The sequence below is a fragment of the Lissotriton helveticus genome, chromosome 5_1 (genome assembly GCF_964261635.1).
Source record: "Lissotriton helveticus chromosome 5_1, aLisHel1.1, whole genome shotgun sequence".
In the NCBI taxonomy this organism is placed as follows: domain Eukaryota; kingdom Metazoa; phylum Chordata; class Amphibia; order Caudata; family Salamandridae; genus Lissotriton; species Lissotriton helveticus.
In genome coordinates, this window is record NC_136065.1 from 757,908,727 (window position 1) to 757,925,985 (window position 17,259).

At 43.9% G+C, this 17,259-nt stretch overlaps 1 protein-coding gene across 8 annotated transcripts in view; it reads left to right on the forward strand.

Moving 5' to 3' along the window:
* SEC24C (SEC24 homolog C, COPII component) overlaps positions 1 to 17,259 on the forward strand; it is a 1,539,459-nt gene that overhangs the window by 453,708 nt on the left and 1,068,492 nt on the right. For all 8 annotated transcript variants that reach the window (XM_078643234.1, XM_078643230.1, XM_078643232.1 and 5 more), the window contains one exon: positions 6,480 to 6,591. In XM_078643234.1, coding sequence (XP_078499360.1) covers positions 6,480 to 6,591 — 112 coding nt within the window. The remainder of the gene's footprint in view (positions 1 to 6,479; positions 6,592 to 17,259) is intronic.

The following is a 17,259-nucleotide window of genomic DNA, read 5'->3' on the forward strand; positions in this document are numbered from 1 at the left end:
AATCTAACATCGCGCTTCATTTCAATGAAGCGAACCACAATATATCTCAACTTAAATATCTGGTTCTTGAGATTGTCCAACAAAAAGAAGGCAGAGACAACAACAAGGCGCTGCTGCAGAGAGAAACAGCCTGGATGTACAGGCTACAATCACAGAAACCTTTTGGTCTTAATGACCGGACTGAGCTAAGTTGCTATTTGTAATGCCGCCCTCGGGCACCTTTTGATGCACTGTAACACTGTCTTGCTGTTTGCTTTTGATATTGTCATTTTCTTAATTATGCCACATGACTGAAGCAGGAAACTCATTTCCCAACTCCACTTCTAAGATGGCCACCCCCGTTTCCTTGGGATTCGACCTATCCACACTTCACCAGTCCGTTTTTTGTTTTCACACCTTTTCCTCTAAAATCCGCGTTCACTACGCGGAGTTCCACCTTCACAGACCGCTTCCACCGGTCCCGTTGATGAGACTGACCCGGTAAGCTTTATGGCACTACCTTTTCCCGCAACCTGTTATTGAGCGAAGCCCCGCTACCCAGCAGAGATTCAGCGACCCGTTTACTTATTAACGGGATCGCTAGTTGATTGAGTTACGCATTGCTGCTCTTGAAGCTCGACTGAGCTACTACTGTTCACACGCTCTCGTGTTGAAACCCGAGCATCACTCTGATCCTGTGCCCCCGCACCCGATTCATGGCACTGCGTTTCATTAAGCCCGCATAGCCCACTTGATGTATTACGCCCACACTTTTCGGTCTCACGCTCCCTCAGTTCCCTTCTTGTATGCTCCCTAAGCCATCCTTTATTTAATTTCCTCAGTCTGCTTTCTTTACGTCACTGACCATTTGATGCACGTTGAATAATCGTCAAATTAACCTTGACACACTGAAATGTATTGCTTGTTTTGTATTCTTTGACTTTCAACGATATTGATGTGGCTATATATCCTCTCTGTTTTAGAGCTCCTTGAGAAAGGACATCATTGTCCGAAATGCATCGGAGCTATGTACAGTTTCAGACGATATGAACTGATGATTTGCTGATTCATATGAATATAATATGATTTACCACGTATGACAAACCTGGATTAAAAACTTACCTGAAACATTTAACTTTGGAACTTTATTAATCAAAATTGTTTGGAAACCACTGTGTTGTTTCACCACACACGGCTCCACATAAGTGTGCCCACCACAGGGATGCGCCTACACCCTTGTAGCGCACTCAACCCTTCAACCGCCCGGCCGACCCCATTTTCCTCTTTCAACACCTCACCCGTGAGAGCTTGGTGGTTCAATCCTCCACTTCCAAGGGTGCCTTCCTTACCGAACCACCTGAAAGGGAATCTAAAAAGCTCGACCACCTTGGGAAGAAGATTTATTTTCCTCCAGCTTAGGTCTGCGGTCGGTGAACACTGCATGTCTCTTGGGCCGTTACTCCCATTCTGTGTGGGACACTGTTGCGCAGGTGCTGCCACAGTGCCTGGAGGACGATCGGGTCGTGCTCTCCCGTGCAGTTGCCGAAGGGAGAGATGCAGCGAAGTTCGCCATGAGATGAGGGCTGGACACCGCTGACTCACTGGGAAGGACGATTTCAACGTCAGTAGCCCCGAGGTGCTACGCCTGGCTGAGTTCCACTGGCTTTTCAGGTGATGTCCAAGCTACACTTTTGGACATGCCCTTTGATGGCCGTCGCTTGTTTGGCGAGAAGGCAGACCGTGCTTGAGCGCTTCAAGAACATTGGCTCAGGTCCTGTCTGCCCTCGACCCGGGAGACTGGATGGTAGCGTTGGACTTGCAGGACGCTTATTTTTACATCCCCTTCCTGTCGGCCCACAGGCGTTACCAACAGTTCACTGTAGGCCACGAGATTTTTCAGTGTACCGTGCTCCCACTTGGCCTTACCAGTGCCCCTCGGGTGTTCATGAAAGTGATGCCAGTGGTTGCAGCTCATCTGCGCAGATCAGGGCTTCCAGAATTACCCTATCTTGACGTATGGCTGCTGAAGGCATCAATGTGCCAAAGTCACACCTGATTCCCTCTCAGAAGCTCCTTTACATCGGAGCGGTTCTGGACACAGCCCAGTTTTCGCCTTATCCTCGTGAGCAGCGAGTCCGGGATATTCGGGCTATGATTCCGATCTTTCAGCCTGAATCCTTGTTTTCGGTCACAATGACCCTGAGGCTTCTTGGCCTCATTGCCTCCTGCATCCTGCTGGTGGACTATGCCAGGTGGCATGTGCAGGCTCTGCAGTGGGACCGGAAGTTCCAGTGGGCACAGCATAAGGGTGTTCTTTCCAATTGCCTCCAGGTCTCGGAGGGCACTGCACATCAATTACAGTGGTGGCTAACAAACCAGCATTGGGCTAACGGCTGGTCCCTCTCCTTTCCCCAGCCAGAGTTCACAGTGGCGAAAAATGCATCACTTCTGGGGTGGGGTGGCCACATGAGGGAGGCGGAGATCAGAGGCCTCTGGTCTCCGATGAAGTCCATGCTCCACATCAACTTTGTGGAGCTTCGGGCAATCAGTCTTTCACTGAAGGCATTCCTTCCTTTTGTCAAAGGGAGAGTAGCGCAGGTGTTCACGGACAACATCACCCCCATGTGGTACTGCAACAAACAGAGGGGGGTGGGGTCGGGAAACCTATGTCAGGAAGCTATTCGTCTCTGGAAGGGACTGGAACATCTGGGCATGTCCCTGGTCGTTCAACACCTTGCAGGTTCTCTGAACGCCAGGCGGACGAACTCAGCTGCCTTTGCATAATGGATCACGAATAGCGTCTCGAAGGTGGTGCAAGGTCTTTCAGCAATGGGGAGAGCCTTGGTTAAATCTATTCGCCACCGTGCAGTTCTGCACGTTGGAAGTTCCAAGTCGGCTCTCGAAAGGCAACGCTTTTCGTCGCAAGTGGAGTTGCAGTCTTCTATATGCCTTTCCGCCTATTTTTTTGAGTTTTATATAGCGCGAGCAACACCCGAATATATTGGGTACCTATACCACTTCTACCTAGGGTGCTGATGAAGATCAAGCGTGACCGGGCCCAGGTTATTCTTCTGGCCCCGAATTGGGCACGAAGAGTCTGGTATCCTGAGCTCTTGCACATGTCTATCAATCTTCCGCTCAGACTGCCCCTTCAGAAGGATCTTCTGTTGCAGCAGTAGGGGACGGTCCTCCACCCAAAACTGTCCAGCCTCCACCTCCTTTCGTGGAGCTTGAGCCGTGACAGTTGACAGCTTTTGACCTTCCTCCCAAAGTCTTTAACGTTATCTTGGCAGCCAGGCGTCCCTCACCAAAACTGAATACGCCTGTAGAGGAAACAAGTTTGTGGCATGGTGCACAGCGAAGGCTGTGGATCCCCTTTCTGCCCCTCTTTCAAAGGTTTCACTGCTTCAATCTTTCTTAGCCCCAGCAGTGCTCTGCTCGGGGCACCCTAAAAGGTTATCTTCCGGCCATTTCGGTCTTTCCTCTGCATCATCTCTGAACGCTGCGGCCAGACTGGTTTCATGTACCAAACAAAATTTGCACATATTCCCAGTCCTAAAATCTCTCAAATGGTACCCTACGAAGCTCAAATCCAGTTAAAGATTGCCGTTCTGGCGCACAAAGCCCTCCACTTGAAAACTCCCTGGTACCTAGCTCAAAAACTTGAATTATCCTGCGGGGATATGGAACTCTCTTCCACCGGAAATGTGCAGAATCTCCTCAACGATTGCTTTCAAACTGGAAGTCAAAAGATTCTTAATGAACAAATTCCCACCTTAATTGGAATAGGCTCACCTGCTCAAGGTCATTGACCCTAAACCACTGGACCATCATTGGATGCTGTTGTTCTTTATCTCATAGTATGCCCCCGTTTAGTCCACTATGTATTTACCTGCTTATTGTATTACTCTCCTTTGACCCATGTGTCTTGTAATTATGTGATTATTATTGCTTTCATTCCTACTTAATGTCGATATTGTATGTATTACCCTCCTTCCATCCTTTTTGTAAAGCGCTCTGATATCCTTCGGGATCTTGTTCCCGCTACATAAAACTTTATAAATCAAATCCTGGTTGTCTCATCTACTGAGGAGGGACCAAGACAGCCTAAAATGGAACTGTTTTCTGCTGCTTTAACTGTCTCATTCTTAAGGCACCAGTCACCCAAAATAATCTGTGTTCTGCATATTGCTCACTATATTAAGTTAATTTTACACTTAAAGTGAGAACCCAATAAATGGGTACCTTGAATGGTTTTAAAGGAAAGATCATTTTAGGCCCCTGATTATTCTGCTACGCCATCATTGTAGCCACTTCATGGGCTGGTATGAAGGGCAGTAGCCACTCTGAACTAGCTGTGGAGTACACACTGATTTTGTCACCTGGCCAACTGTTTATCAAGCTCTCCTGGTGAACGTCTTTTTAAACATTCATCACCACAGAGTAATAAGTTGTTATTTGTACTGGTGGAAAACAACTACTCTCCAGAAAAACCTGAACAGGGACTTAACATAACTTGTTCAGACATTTGAGTCCTTCTTTTCTGATACTGTCCCAGCAGTACTGTACCATTTGATCAAGTGTCCCTGCTTTAGGGCCTTGACACTAGCACCTGGCATTCTCGCAAGAAGGGTCTAATTGGGGTGGCAAACCAAATATTCTTAGGGACTGTATTTCTGCCATCATTAAGAGTGATTTCCCACTTGAGTCCTCAATGCTCCTTTGCTAACAGTTTTCTTTATTTGCTTTGTAGTTCCCTTTTGCTCAAAAAACACAACAGTTTAAAGCTATTCTATCTCATTTTTGTATGTAGGACATCTTTTCAAGTCAAATAAAGGAAAATAAGTCTTTTCCATGGAGTCTCACTAAATTTCTGTCTTAATTTTTGGGGCCAGTACGGGGTGGGATTTGTGCTGGTCATGACTGTATAGTGAGCACTGTTAGTCTTTGTACGATTCGACTAGATTTGTTGACTTATCACCAGCTTCTCACCTATTTGATTTGATATTACTGGAAAAATGTGTTGATGTTAAAGAAAATTTAGAGGTGGTCCATGAACACCAGCTGAATTGTCATGTCTCTTCAGGAAAGTACGGGCCTGGTTTAGATCTTGGCAGACTGGTTACTCCATCACAACGGTAATGGATATCCCATCCACTGAAATATTAATCCTATAGGATGTAATGGAATTTATATTTCTGCAGACGGGATATCCGCCATCGTTGTGATGGAGTATCCCATCCGAAAGATTTAGATCAGGCCCTAAGTTAAAGAGGGGTGCATTTAGGTAACTTAACAGGAATTTTCACCTTGGTTCATCCAATTTCTTCTCCTCTGTCACATGCCCTCTCCACCCATTCACCACACCCCAAACATCAGCAATGGCTATGTCTTGGGTAGCTTGCCCCTTGATCTTAAATTTACAATTGCCAAATTCCAGTTTTCCACTCTCCGCTTGCCACCAACTCTAAAATCCTAACTACTTTGTTTTCCGCTCAACCTGTCCAACCTTCTTGTGCCGACTTCCTTTCCCTCAAGTCCTCAGGACGTGCTGCTCTAGCTGTCATTGCCGACATTTCCTCAAAGATTTGCATGATTTTTACTATTCCTGTTTCTCTGCAGCGAGAAAGGAAATTGCTTCCTCTTTTGCCCCCGAATTACAGCTCACATGGTCTTGGGACAGAGTCTGATGTAATTTTCTCTGTAACTTTAATTCCTCAACCATCCAAAGTCCTATGCTGGTTGTAGTAACTGTGCAATGCTAGTGACTCCTTTCTTAGTTGTCAACTTTCCACAACTAGCTGTGCTCTCTCCTCCTTTCAATACCTTTCTCATAACCACAAAGCAGATTCATTAACACCTTACCATGCTTCCTAGCCCCTTCTTCTGGTAATCCCAGCAGAAGACATTCCTGTCCTAATCACCCATATTGGCCCTGACAGATAAAGTTTTCTCCTCATAGAAGATTTGAGGAGGAAACGCGCCTCATCGCTTTTTTGTATATAAGATACTTAACCGCTATACTTGTGTACTTTTCCTTCAGTCCTCGGGGCACTTAATGCCATAACCTGAAACACTTCCCCATGCCTCTTGTTTCCATCATTGACTCCTTTCAGTAAGGTGGTTCCGAATCATTGGGGATGTTGCACTTGCTACGATGAGCTTGGGGGGAGGATGCCTCACCTCCTCTCAATCTTCCATCCAATATGCCCCTTGTTCCAATTAATTCTCTCACCTGGGCAAGATGATTGTGCCTGCTCAGTGGTAACGTTTACAAAATACTATGAAAAGAAAATTGTACTAGGAAACGCAATGCACCTTTTCTCAGTTTATCCAGTGCTGTATTCATTATACTGAATCATCATATTAGAATGTAGGTTGAGATTTTTCAGTTCTCGAAGTATACTTCTTCAGTTAAGGATATTGATTAGGCGTGTATGCATGTGATGCTTCATTACCAGGACACTTGTCATTAATCATTTGCACTCTCCCCATTCTAGATCCAGGTAATTGAGGATGACAAAAACAACCGTGGGTTAGATCCGTTCATCACTGGAGTAAGAGGCCAGGTCCCACCACTGGTCACTACTAACTTCCGTGTCCAGGATCAAGGTAACTATTTTACTTCTGTCTTGCTATTTCATTAAGATCCCACTCTCACATGAATAATAACATCTTTGACCACTGCTATTAGCTTTTACATTTTAGCAAATGCCTCTGTTTTGTTAAACAAGTGGGAATCAAGAAAAATGCTGTACACCTGCTTTTTCCGCTATGGCTCAAGCACAGCACTGACTAACAAGGTTTGCGAGAGCCACCCCTTTTATTCAGGATCATTTGATCATGGCTAGAAGAATACCTTGGGTGGGCCCTACTCCATAACAAAAAAGAGGGTGATTGTATAGTGCTTTATTTTGATAACATGTGACTGGTAGGTGATCTGTTAAGACAACTCCCCTCAGCTTCCACAGTCTCTTCACAGATTTACACAGTTCCACTGGGTTTCTTTTAAAAACCACCTTGTTCTGATATATATTTGACTGTCAAAAATCATCTCGGTGAAAAGGGCAGTTTAGTCTGCCCTTCACAGAAGGATCCATTAGACAGTCCTATCAAAAATAGATATGCTGCATTGGAGAACCTAGATACCTGCGACTGACTACCTTCTCCTGTTCAGGTGACACAACTTATAAATGGGGTCCAGTCAGCTAAGAACCAAGGAAACTCCTTTGTTGTACAACCTGCAATGTAGAGTCTTAAAGTAACAATAAGTAAGAAAGAAACCTAGGACAGAGCCACACCTCTGAATGAAATTAGGGCTAAAACAGGAGGAAATAACCGTCTTCCTTACATGGAATGTTGCTGGGTACAATATTAAAAAGGATAACTATAAATGGCATACAGAACAGATAAATTCACATACCATTTGCATTCAAGAGACATGGGAGGAAGATCCGATTAATCTAAATGGCTACCCCTCATTCCAAACTCCAGCTCTTCCATCTATAAGAGGCGGGGCAAAAGGTGGCATCATAACACTAGTTGTGAATACGATCTTGTGTAAAATAGTGACATTTTGGAATAATTCACCCTATTTTCATATATTAGTTGGATAACCCTGGCCAAACTGCTGGAGAAATGTGTCCAACTCCAACTAACAAGACACATTGACCAATTTGACCTCCTCAACTCTCATCAATCAGGCTTCCGAGCGAAACATAGCACGGAAACAGCTATGACACACATAATTGATGACGCCCTCCAAATTCTTGATCGCAATGAGTCCTGCCTCCTCATCCTCCTTGACCTCTCGTCAGCATTTGACACGGTCAAACATGAGAACTTGCTGGAGCTGCTAAGCACTAGAATGGGACTATCTGGAACGGTTCTCAAATGGTTTTCGTCCTTCCTTCACAACCGGTCTCAGAAGTTCAAGATCGACAATGTGCTATCTTCACCTGTGCCTGCAGATCTAGGTGTTCCACAAGGATCCTCCCTCTCCCCCACACTGTTCAACCTCGTCATGGAACCGCTTGCCACCTTGCTCCAAGCTTCTAATGTCCAATTTCACATGTACGCCGACGACACACAACTATACCTAAAGCTTCAATCCCCGGAAGATATCAAACTTCTGAATTCCACGCTTATTAACACCCAATCTTGGCTAGCCGATAATCACCTCAAACTAAATGCTCTGAAAACTGAGTTCCTTCTCATCTCACCCCCGGCGAAAATTTCAACCACCCAAACATGGCTCAACAACCTAACAGCACTCAATGTCCACCCACCATCGTGGACTCAGCGAAATCCCTAGGCATCACACTGGATGCCAAGCTCAACATGCAGCAGCACGTCAGCAAAGCCACAAAATCAGCTAATTTCCAAATCAACACACTGAGGAAAATTAAACCCTTCCTCCCTGCTGAAGACTTCCAAACTGCTGTACAAGCGTTAGTCATCCCTCGAATAGACTACGGAATTGTGGCCCTCAGCGGACTCCCGCTATCCACAACAGCACCCTTAAGAGCCTCCCTGAACGCTGCCGCAAGACTCATTACTGGCTCAAGAAAACATTCACATATTTCCCCAGACTTAAAGTCCCTAAAATGGCTTCCTTTTGAAGCCAGAATACAACTAAAAATTGCAGTTATGACTCACGCGGCAGTGCACCACAATGCACCCAACTACCTCGCTCAAAAGTTGTCTATATCAGGAGGTTCGAGATCCAACAGAAGCTCAAAAAATCTACTCCTGAAACCCCGTAGATTCCGGAAAGAGAAAACTTACAAGCGCTCCTTCTCAGGAATGGCACCCAGGATCTGGAATGTGCTCCCTCCTGAAACCAGGTGTATCTCCTCCACTGCACTCTTCAAGAAAGAGGTGAAAACCATCCTTCTGGCCAAGATCTCCTGAACGTTATAGGTGTTGGATCAGAGACTCTGCATTGCTTTGTGACAATGCTCACCTTGTCCTTTGGCACTATACCTCTACTTGAGGGAGACACTACTACGCTACTTTCTTACTTCCAACCAATATATGATACACGTTGGGTCACTGTTTCACCCTCCCGGTGCCCCCACTCAGTGCTCTCTCTATACTAAAAACACGGCTATAAGCCTTCCACACACCCAAAGTGTACCTAAACACCTCTGTAGTGGGATCAATGACTTGTACCGTCTTATATTACTTGTTTACCTGACTGTATTTTGATATGTTTTATATATGTTATTATTATCCTTTCATCTTAGTGACTACTACATTGCTCCCATTACCTCTGTTCATTCCTACTGCCCCTACCCCTTTCATTGTGAAGCGCTCTGATATCTGTAAGGATCTTGTTCGCGCTATATTAAACTTTGAATAAATAAATAAATAAATAAATAAATAAGGAAATCGGAAGAGTGACTTGTTATAAATAAACTCCTACAATAATTTTGTAAACCCAACCGCAGTAGTAGAGGCTCTATGAAGGTCTTTGGAAGATCTTCTCGATTACCACCCTAAACCATTACAAATTATATGGGTAGATGATTTCAATATAAACAAATGTCCAGACACGGCCCACGTTTATGCGGGATCATAGATCACAATGGGGAGGCAATTAGTCATTTTCATCAATCTAGCCATGGAAACGACCTAAACCATCTACTAGTCTCTTTCCAACTTCAAATTAGAAATGAGTTGGGTTTAATTACAGGCAATCTAGACCCTACCTCTCATAGGCCAGGGTCCTGTTCAGCTATTGACTATGTAATTTCCTTGGAGATCTATGGTGGGAACGTAAAGACACCAAAGGTTAAGATGACCGGTTTTATCCATCTCTCAATAATCAATTTTACTTACTCGTGGCAGGAGCATAAAACAAGGAGGGATGAATTCATTCCTAACCAGTTCTTCAAAGAAAGAATGGTTATACCTTAAGATGGGATAAAGTGGATGTAAACACCCTAATTGTGGAGATCATAGAAGCCAATTAACCACGATCTTTTCGGACTCTCTGCTCATCAAATGTATTCTTGCGTACTGTTGTACATACATAGTTCCTACAGCCGATAGGATACGAGGCCCAAACCCATTGGTTCTTCAGTTGTCCCAAAGGTATGCCACTCAACTCGATCGAATGCTTTTTGGGCATCTAGGAGAATCTAACCCATCTGTTCTTCTGAGAGGTCCGCTAGATCAAACAATGAGATTACCCGGCGTACATGATCTGTAGTGTCTCTCCCTGGGATAAATCCATGTTGCCGTGGGCTCACCAATGACGTAATGACTTTACCTAATTGAAGTACAAGAATCTTAGAATATAACTTCTCATCAGCGTTGATCAATGAGATGGGGCGGTACAAGGCCGGGTCTTCGGGCAGTTTACCTTTCTTCAAAAATACACGACTATATCTATGCCCTGCCAGGATTGAGGAAGGTGCCACTTCTATTGTGCAGCTAGAAGTAGATCTAAGAGCAGAGGGGATAGTTCTGCTTGTAGTACTTTGTGCAGTTCCATTGGGATTCTATCCAGGCCTGCTGCTTTCCCTGCCACCCTTGCTAGTAGGGCATCTGTAATCTCACTGAGTGTAATATCCACCTCCAATTCAGCCAGAATGGGGGAGAGGGATTCCTTTCACCTGCGGGCCCATGGGGCTCTGTTGGTTCGTCCTCCGTTTGATAGAGGTCCCCTTAGAACTCCGTAAACACACTTAGAACTTCTTGCGGATCTGTTGCCAACGTCCCATCTTTCCCATTTACCTTTAAGATGTTATTCGTAACTGCCTTCTGTCTAAGGTGAAGTGCTAAATGTTTGCCTGCATTTCCCCCATACTCATAGCTATCCCTAGAATAGATCTGGAAAGCTTCAGCTAATGATTTATTATAGAAACCATTTATATCATCCTTTATCTTTATGACCTCTTGATGCAGCTGAGCTTGAGTGTCCCTCTATTTTTGAGCGATGGCAGTTGTGTGCTCCCCCTCACATTTTGCCAGCTGATCTGTTAATTGTAGTAGTTCCTCATGCTGATTTTTTCTACGGTGCCCTGCGAAGCTAACATTCTCCCCCCTTAAGCCGGCCTTGAACGCATCGCATACTATTTCCCTAGCGGTACTAAACCTGTTGATGTCAAAATACTGTTGTTCACCCCCTAATATGTTCCACAGATCCCTCTGTAGCCAATAATTTCCTGTTGAAGGTCCACTTTGTTACGCAGCGTTGATGGCCCTGCACTGTGACTTCTAAAATCAAAGGACTATGATCTCACAATGCCTTTGGCAGCTTCCTTATATTCACACCATCCATGAGATCAGAGGAGAACAAGAAATCGAAAGGGATCTCCCTGTGCACCAATTCTCTTTGCCTTATATATTGACCCGCTAATTAGATCAATTATGCAAGATCAGCTGATCAAACCAGTATTGGTCAGGTGGTACAATACAAAGGTTCTAGCCTATGCTGACGACATAGCTGTCGTCATGCCGAACCCAAGGGGAGCAGTGGTGAGGATTGAGGCTCTGACTAACGAGTTTGGTAGGCGGTCGGGCTACTGCTTGAATGCCGATAAAACCAGGATTGACTGTACAAAAAGTATCACTTGGCAGGATCCTCGCAGGTCTGACATAGCCACCTACTTTAGGATTGACATCTCTGCCGACGTGGGTTCTCTTTGGAGAACGAACCTGGCTCCACTTATTCATAGGATTAGTCAAGAACTAAGAAGAATAGATAAGTTACGCATGTCCAGAATAGGTAGGTGTAACATACTTAAAATTACCAGGTTTCCTAAAGTATTCTATCTACTTCATTGTATCCCGCTGGAGCCAGAGTCAACATCTTTGAAAAAGACGATGGCATTTTTTTCTCAGTTCATCTGGCAATCACTGAAATTCCTGACCCTCCCTTAAGATCGCGGGGGTGGGTTGTCCCCAACCTGTTATTTTACTAGAGGGCTTAGCTTTACAACAAATGGCTATCTTGTTTAAACCTAATATGGGGCCAGACAACTGTGGGGGTACACAGGAAAGTGAAGCACCCCCCTCAATCTTTGAGCTTGCATTAGGCGGGGTTGCATCTGGGGTCCTACTCAGGCAGCTAGAGGCCAGTTACTATAAAAAAAAAACGGTTCAAGCCTCTTATAACTTCCTGGAACATTTGGCATAAAGCTTCCAAGCTCGTAAATATTCCCAGGCTCCAGAAATTTATTTTCCTGTTGCACTCTTTGGTTTTTTCGGCACCGCTTTTTGACGGGATGGGCAAACATTGGGCGCGGGCAGGTATTAGTAGAATTGGGTACATTATAGACAGCTATGGGATGATTTCCTTTGTTGAGCTACAGCGGCAGTATAAAATTGATCCAAGATCATACTTCCAGTATGTTCAAATCAGGGAAACTATTAGACCCTTCTTGTCTAATATTATTTCCACTGGCAGGATCCAGTTGTTAGAAACTATCCTATATAAAAGTCCCCGTATCAAGGATATCTATTGCTTTTTTATAGAAGCTACCCAGGACGACTTAGCAAAAACTGAATCTGCTGGGGCAGGCAAGGTAGGGAAGCGGGATGTGGATTTAAGTAGGTCCCTGGCTCTCTCTAAGAAGGTCTTCCTATCCGCCAACCTGAAGGCCCAACACTTTAAAACAGCTTACAATCTGTATTCCACTCTGGCAAAACTGTTTAGGTGGGGGAAAAAGGGAAAATGACCATTGTCCAAGATGCAGTCTAAGCCCAGCAGACCTAGTACTTTATATTTTTTGAATGTACTACACTTGACACATTTAAAAAATGCATCGAAACTTTCTGTATAAAGTACTAGGAAAGGAAGTGCCTAATTCTCCAACTCTGATGTTATTGGGTTTTGACGAAAGAGCCCAACTAGGAACAACTCTAGTATATTTTAGTTTTATGGCAATGGCAGTAGTACTCTTGCTGATTTCTTTAAAGTGGAAGGACGCCGACCCTCCGGCGTATCAAGCTTGGTATGCTTGGCTGCTTCACATATATAGATTTGAAATGGCATTGTATAATTGCAAAGGAAGGAGGGCGAGGAAACGGGGTAGGACAATCTGGGACCCCCTGATAGATTTGGCTTCAGTTACTAACCAGTTCTGGTTTCTTTTTCTTTGTTCGGTAATTTTTCAAGGTTTTGATATAGTTTCATTGTAATGTGGATTGGCATGTAAGTTTAACATATTTATGGTTAAATTGTTCAACTAATCTATATTGATTTCCTCCTCTTCTTCTAAACTTCCTCTTTTCATCATCATCATAGTAACTTTATTGCGACTATTACAGTCATAAAAGCACAAAAATTAATAACAATCAACTCTACATTTCCATAGACGCTAAAGCCTAAAATCCGGTGGTGACAAAGGCATTGGCAGATACAAGGGTGCACAAAGTTCCCAAAATGATCGCAAAATGAAACAACCTTGAGTTAACATCGGATATTAAAAGTATAAATTAGAATACAACATTTAAGAGTATTATTAAACATTTAAAAAAGTTAGTTAAAACACTCCAGAGTGATTACAACTAAATAAAACTATCACAGTTCACTAGATATCAGTTTCCAGGAGATACCTTCGTTTCAGCCACATTGCCTGGTGGAATTTGGAAACTACAACCACGTACACTGGGTCTGTGTCATATTTTAAGATTCTAAGGAAGACCGAGTAGTCCCCAATGCCCAGATGTCTACACAGTTGTATGATCCATTTAAGCCTAGGCTGCTTATACGCCAGGTAGAAGAAAAATACATGAGTTTCTGTTTCCTCTGCCACACGGCAACCAGGGCAAAGATAGCAGGCCTCCTCTGACCACTTATTAGTTGTTGCAAACAATGGGAGTGTCCCATATCTAAATTGAAGGAATAACCTCCTTATGGATGAAGGATGTATTGAATCTAGAATCTGTTCAAATTGATAGTGTTATTTAAAATTCAAAAACCCATACGTCAAACCCGTAACACTAGTCACTTGAAAAAGGGAAAATGACCATTGTCCAAGATGCAGTCTAGGCCCAGCAGACCTAGTACTTTATTTTTTTGAATGTACTACACTTGACACATTAAAAAAGGGCATTAAAAACTTTTCTGTATAAAGTACTAGGAAAGGAAGTGCCTAATTCTCCAACTCTGATGTTATGGGTTTTGACGAAAGAGCACAACTAGGAACAACTCTGGTATATTTTAGTTTTATGGCAATGGCGGTAGTACTTTTGCTGATTGCTTTAAAGTGGAAGGACGCCGACCCTCCGGCGTATCAAGCTTGGTATGCTTGACTGCTTCACATATATAGATTTGAAATGGCATCGTATAATTCCAAAGGAAGGAGCCCGAGGAAACTGGGTAGGAAAATTTGTGACCCCCTAATAGAATTGGCTTCAGTTACTAAGCAGTTCTGGTTTCTTTTTCTTTGTTGGGTTATTTTTCCAGCTTTTGATATAGTTTCATTGTAATGTGGATTGGCATGTAAGTTTAACATATTTATGGTTATGTTGTTCAACTAATCTATATTGACTTCTCCTCTTCTTTTAAGCTTCCTCTTTTCTTCTTCCTTCTTATACAAGAATGAACACATGTTAAACTGTATATGATATAATTGTAACATTTTCTGTAAACATTGCTTTTCTGGTGGAAAAAAAAATGAAAAAAAGAGAAGCCAATTAACCCGCTCAAATCAAAAGGAAAAGATCTGCTCTATTTGTTGGTGGTTTGACAAGGATTGCTCTCAAGCTGCAGTGAAGTTAAAAGAAGCACTTAAGCTCAAACCACGAAATAGAGAGCTAATAAGTAAATGCAGGACAGGATGTAAATTGGCAAAAGGGAAAAAGAAAGAACCAGCTTAAAGGAGAAGCTTTCTCCTCTACGGATAGTGAATTATTCTGGGAAGTGGTGAACTCTCCCTTCTATCATTGAATGGACATATTAATGAGGATACCTGGATAACTCATTTTTAGGTTATCTTCCAAAGGAGGAGCGATAATAATGTAGAGTCCCCTGTTATAGTCCAGAATGTTTCTTCCCCGCTGAAGCTTGCTTTGTCCCAATCTTCTGCCGCGAAAGTGGCTGGTCCGAATGGAGTCCTGGTGGATTCATTTTTTGCTAACAAATCATTATGGGCACCCCTATTGACTATTGTTTTTAATGCAAGGGTCAAAACAGGCCCTTGGAACTCCTAGAAAGTATCTGTGATCATTCCGGTGCATAAGAAGGGAAATTGCTCAAATCCATCAAATTACCGCACAATTTCAATAATTAACAGCTGAGCTAAATTAATAGGCAGTCTTTTACTCAGCAGACTGGAACAATATTTTAGCGGAAATACAATATGGTTTCAGAAAGGGTAGGGGGACACTTATCAGAGTCTTAATTTAACATTATCAGTTTCAAAATACGCCATAGCAAAGAAGGGTCAACTCTACATGGCATTCATGGATTTATCTGCGGCATTTGACTGCATGGCCCACAGTAAACTGCAGTCCACTAAGGAGGCTATGGGAGTTGATGCTGGGATAATTATATGTTCGAGGCATGTGAGCTGTGGATCACATGCTTTGCATAGTGTCATCTAGTGTTGAGTCTGGATGTTTACACTATTTAACAATGGCATCAAGTCCATTGTTAAATAGTTTTTTCCGCCATCGGGTTCCGACGTGAATTGCGGTGCTCCGGTTCGACACAGTTTCTCGGGTTCCCCTCGACGTGCAATCTACTACACTCAACGGTATTGTTTCTCGATCGCATTTCTAATTCTCCCCATATTGTTTCGAGTCAGTCTTCAATCGGAAGATTCGTGGAGGGCCGTTGAACCTACCATCGTCCGGCTCACTAGCAGTCAATAGAACGGACTCCATTCAAATTCTGTCCCAGGTGTTGCGCTAAGTTTCTGCGCACCGACTTGCACGAAGTGTGCAATCTCTGTCTATCCCTGGAACACGCCGAAGAAGACTGTGACGCCTGCCGATTGTTTAGGTCCAAGAAGACTCTCCGTGACCATTGGGCTCAACGTCACGAAAGGCACCAACAAAGCAGCTCCGCACCGGACATCTTCGGTGAAGATTCAGACCAGGAAGAGTTCCACACACAAGGATCCGAAAAAGAGGGGGAACATATCTCCATGTCCAAAGCTGACTCCGACATGGAAGAACAAAAGAAAGTAACACCGGGTCATCGTACCGTGAGTACAGACACCCCCCCCCTGCCCCATCATTTGCCGAATCAAAGGCTCCGGTCCTTCCTCTGACCCCGGGCCAAGGTCGGCACAGAGAAAGTTTTGGATGCCCCGCCCTCCGGCCCGGCAACGAAACACAAGTCAAAGTCATCCTGCTCCGGATCGAGTCGGCCCCATGTCGTTGCCGAACCGAAACCTTAGGCATCAAAATCAAAGCACATCATTTTGGCCATTCCCTCGCTACTGAAGAGTAAATCTTCAGTGCTGAAAGCTTCCAAGCCGAAATCTTTGACGCCGGAAAGTATGGCGCCCAAAGGGAAAACTACTGTTCCAACCGAAGACCTCATTTCGACTATCTGCCTGCAAACACTGATCCGAAACAAAAACAATTGGTTATTCATCCAGATACTGGACATATTCATGTTAAACTGCCAGAGAAAAGAAAAATGGGCTTACAAGAGGATTGCCACATTCCTTTAAAACTCAAGAATGTGGGTACTAACCCTTCTTTTCCTCCCATTACACCTCCTTCCCCCATTGACCCAAATTTGCTCATCACACCCACAAATTCCCCACCACCTCAATCACCTGATATACAAGATGAGGGGTATGGGGATGAAGATATACCACAGGACACTAATGACCCCTGGGAGGATTATAATACAGATCCGATCACACACAATGATCTGGTTCTATACCCTTCCAAACCATCACTACCTGATGACGTAGGTTATATAGAGCTACTTAATAGGGCTGCTCAATACCATGGGGTGGAATTACATAAGGAGACTCTTGAAAAGGATGTTCTATTTGAGACAGTAAGTTCATCTCAGAGATCAACACAGACACTACGTATGCTTAGGGAATGCTTAAACATACAGACGAGATTTTCAAAGACCCTGTGGGGCCAAAATTATCACGCCCAGAATTGAGAAAAAGTACAAGCCTGCACCTACTGACCCCACTTACATCAGGGGTCCACTTCCATTAGACTCCCTTGTCCCTCGTAAAATAGAAAACTCACAAACTACAGGAGATGCCCCTCCTCCTGATAAGGAGTCAAAATTAATTGATGCCTCGTTACGACAGAGCTCATTATGATGAGATAGAAAAGTTAATG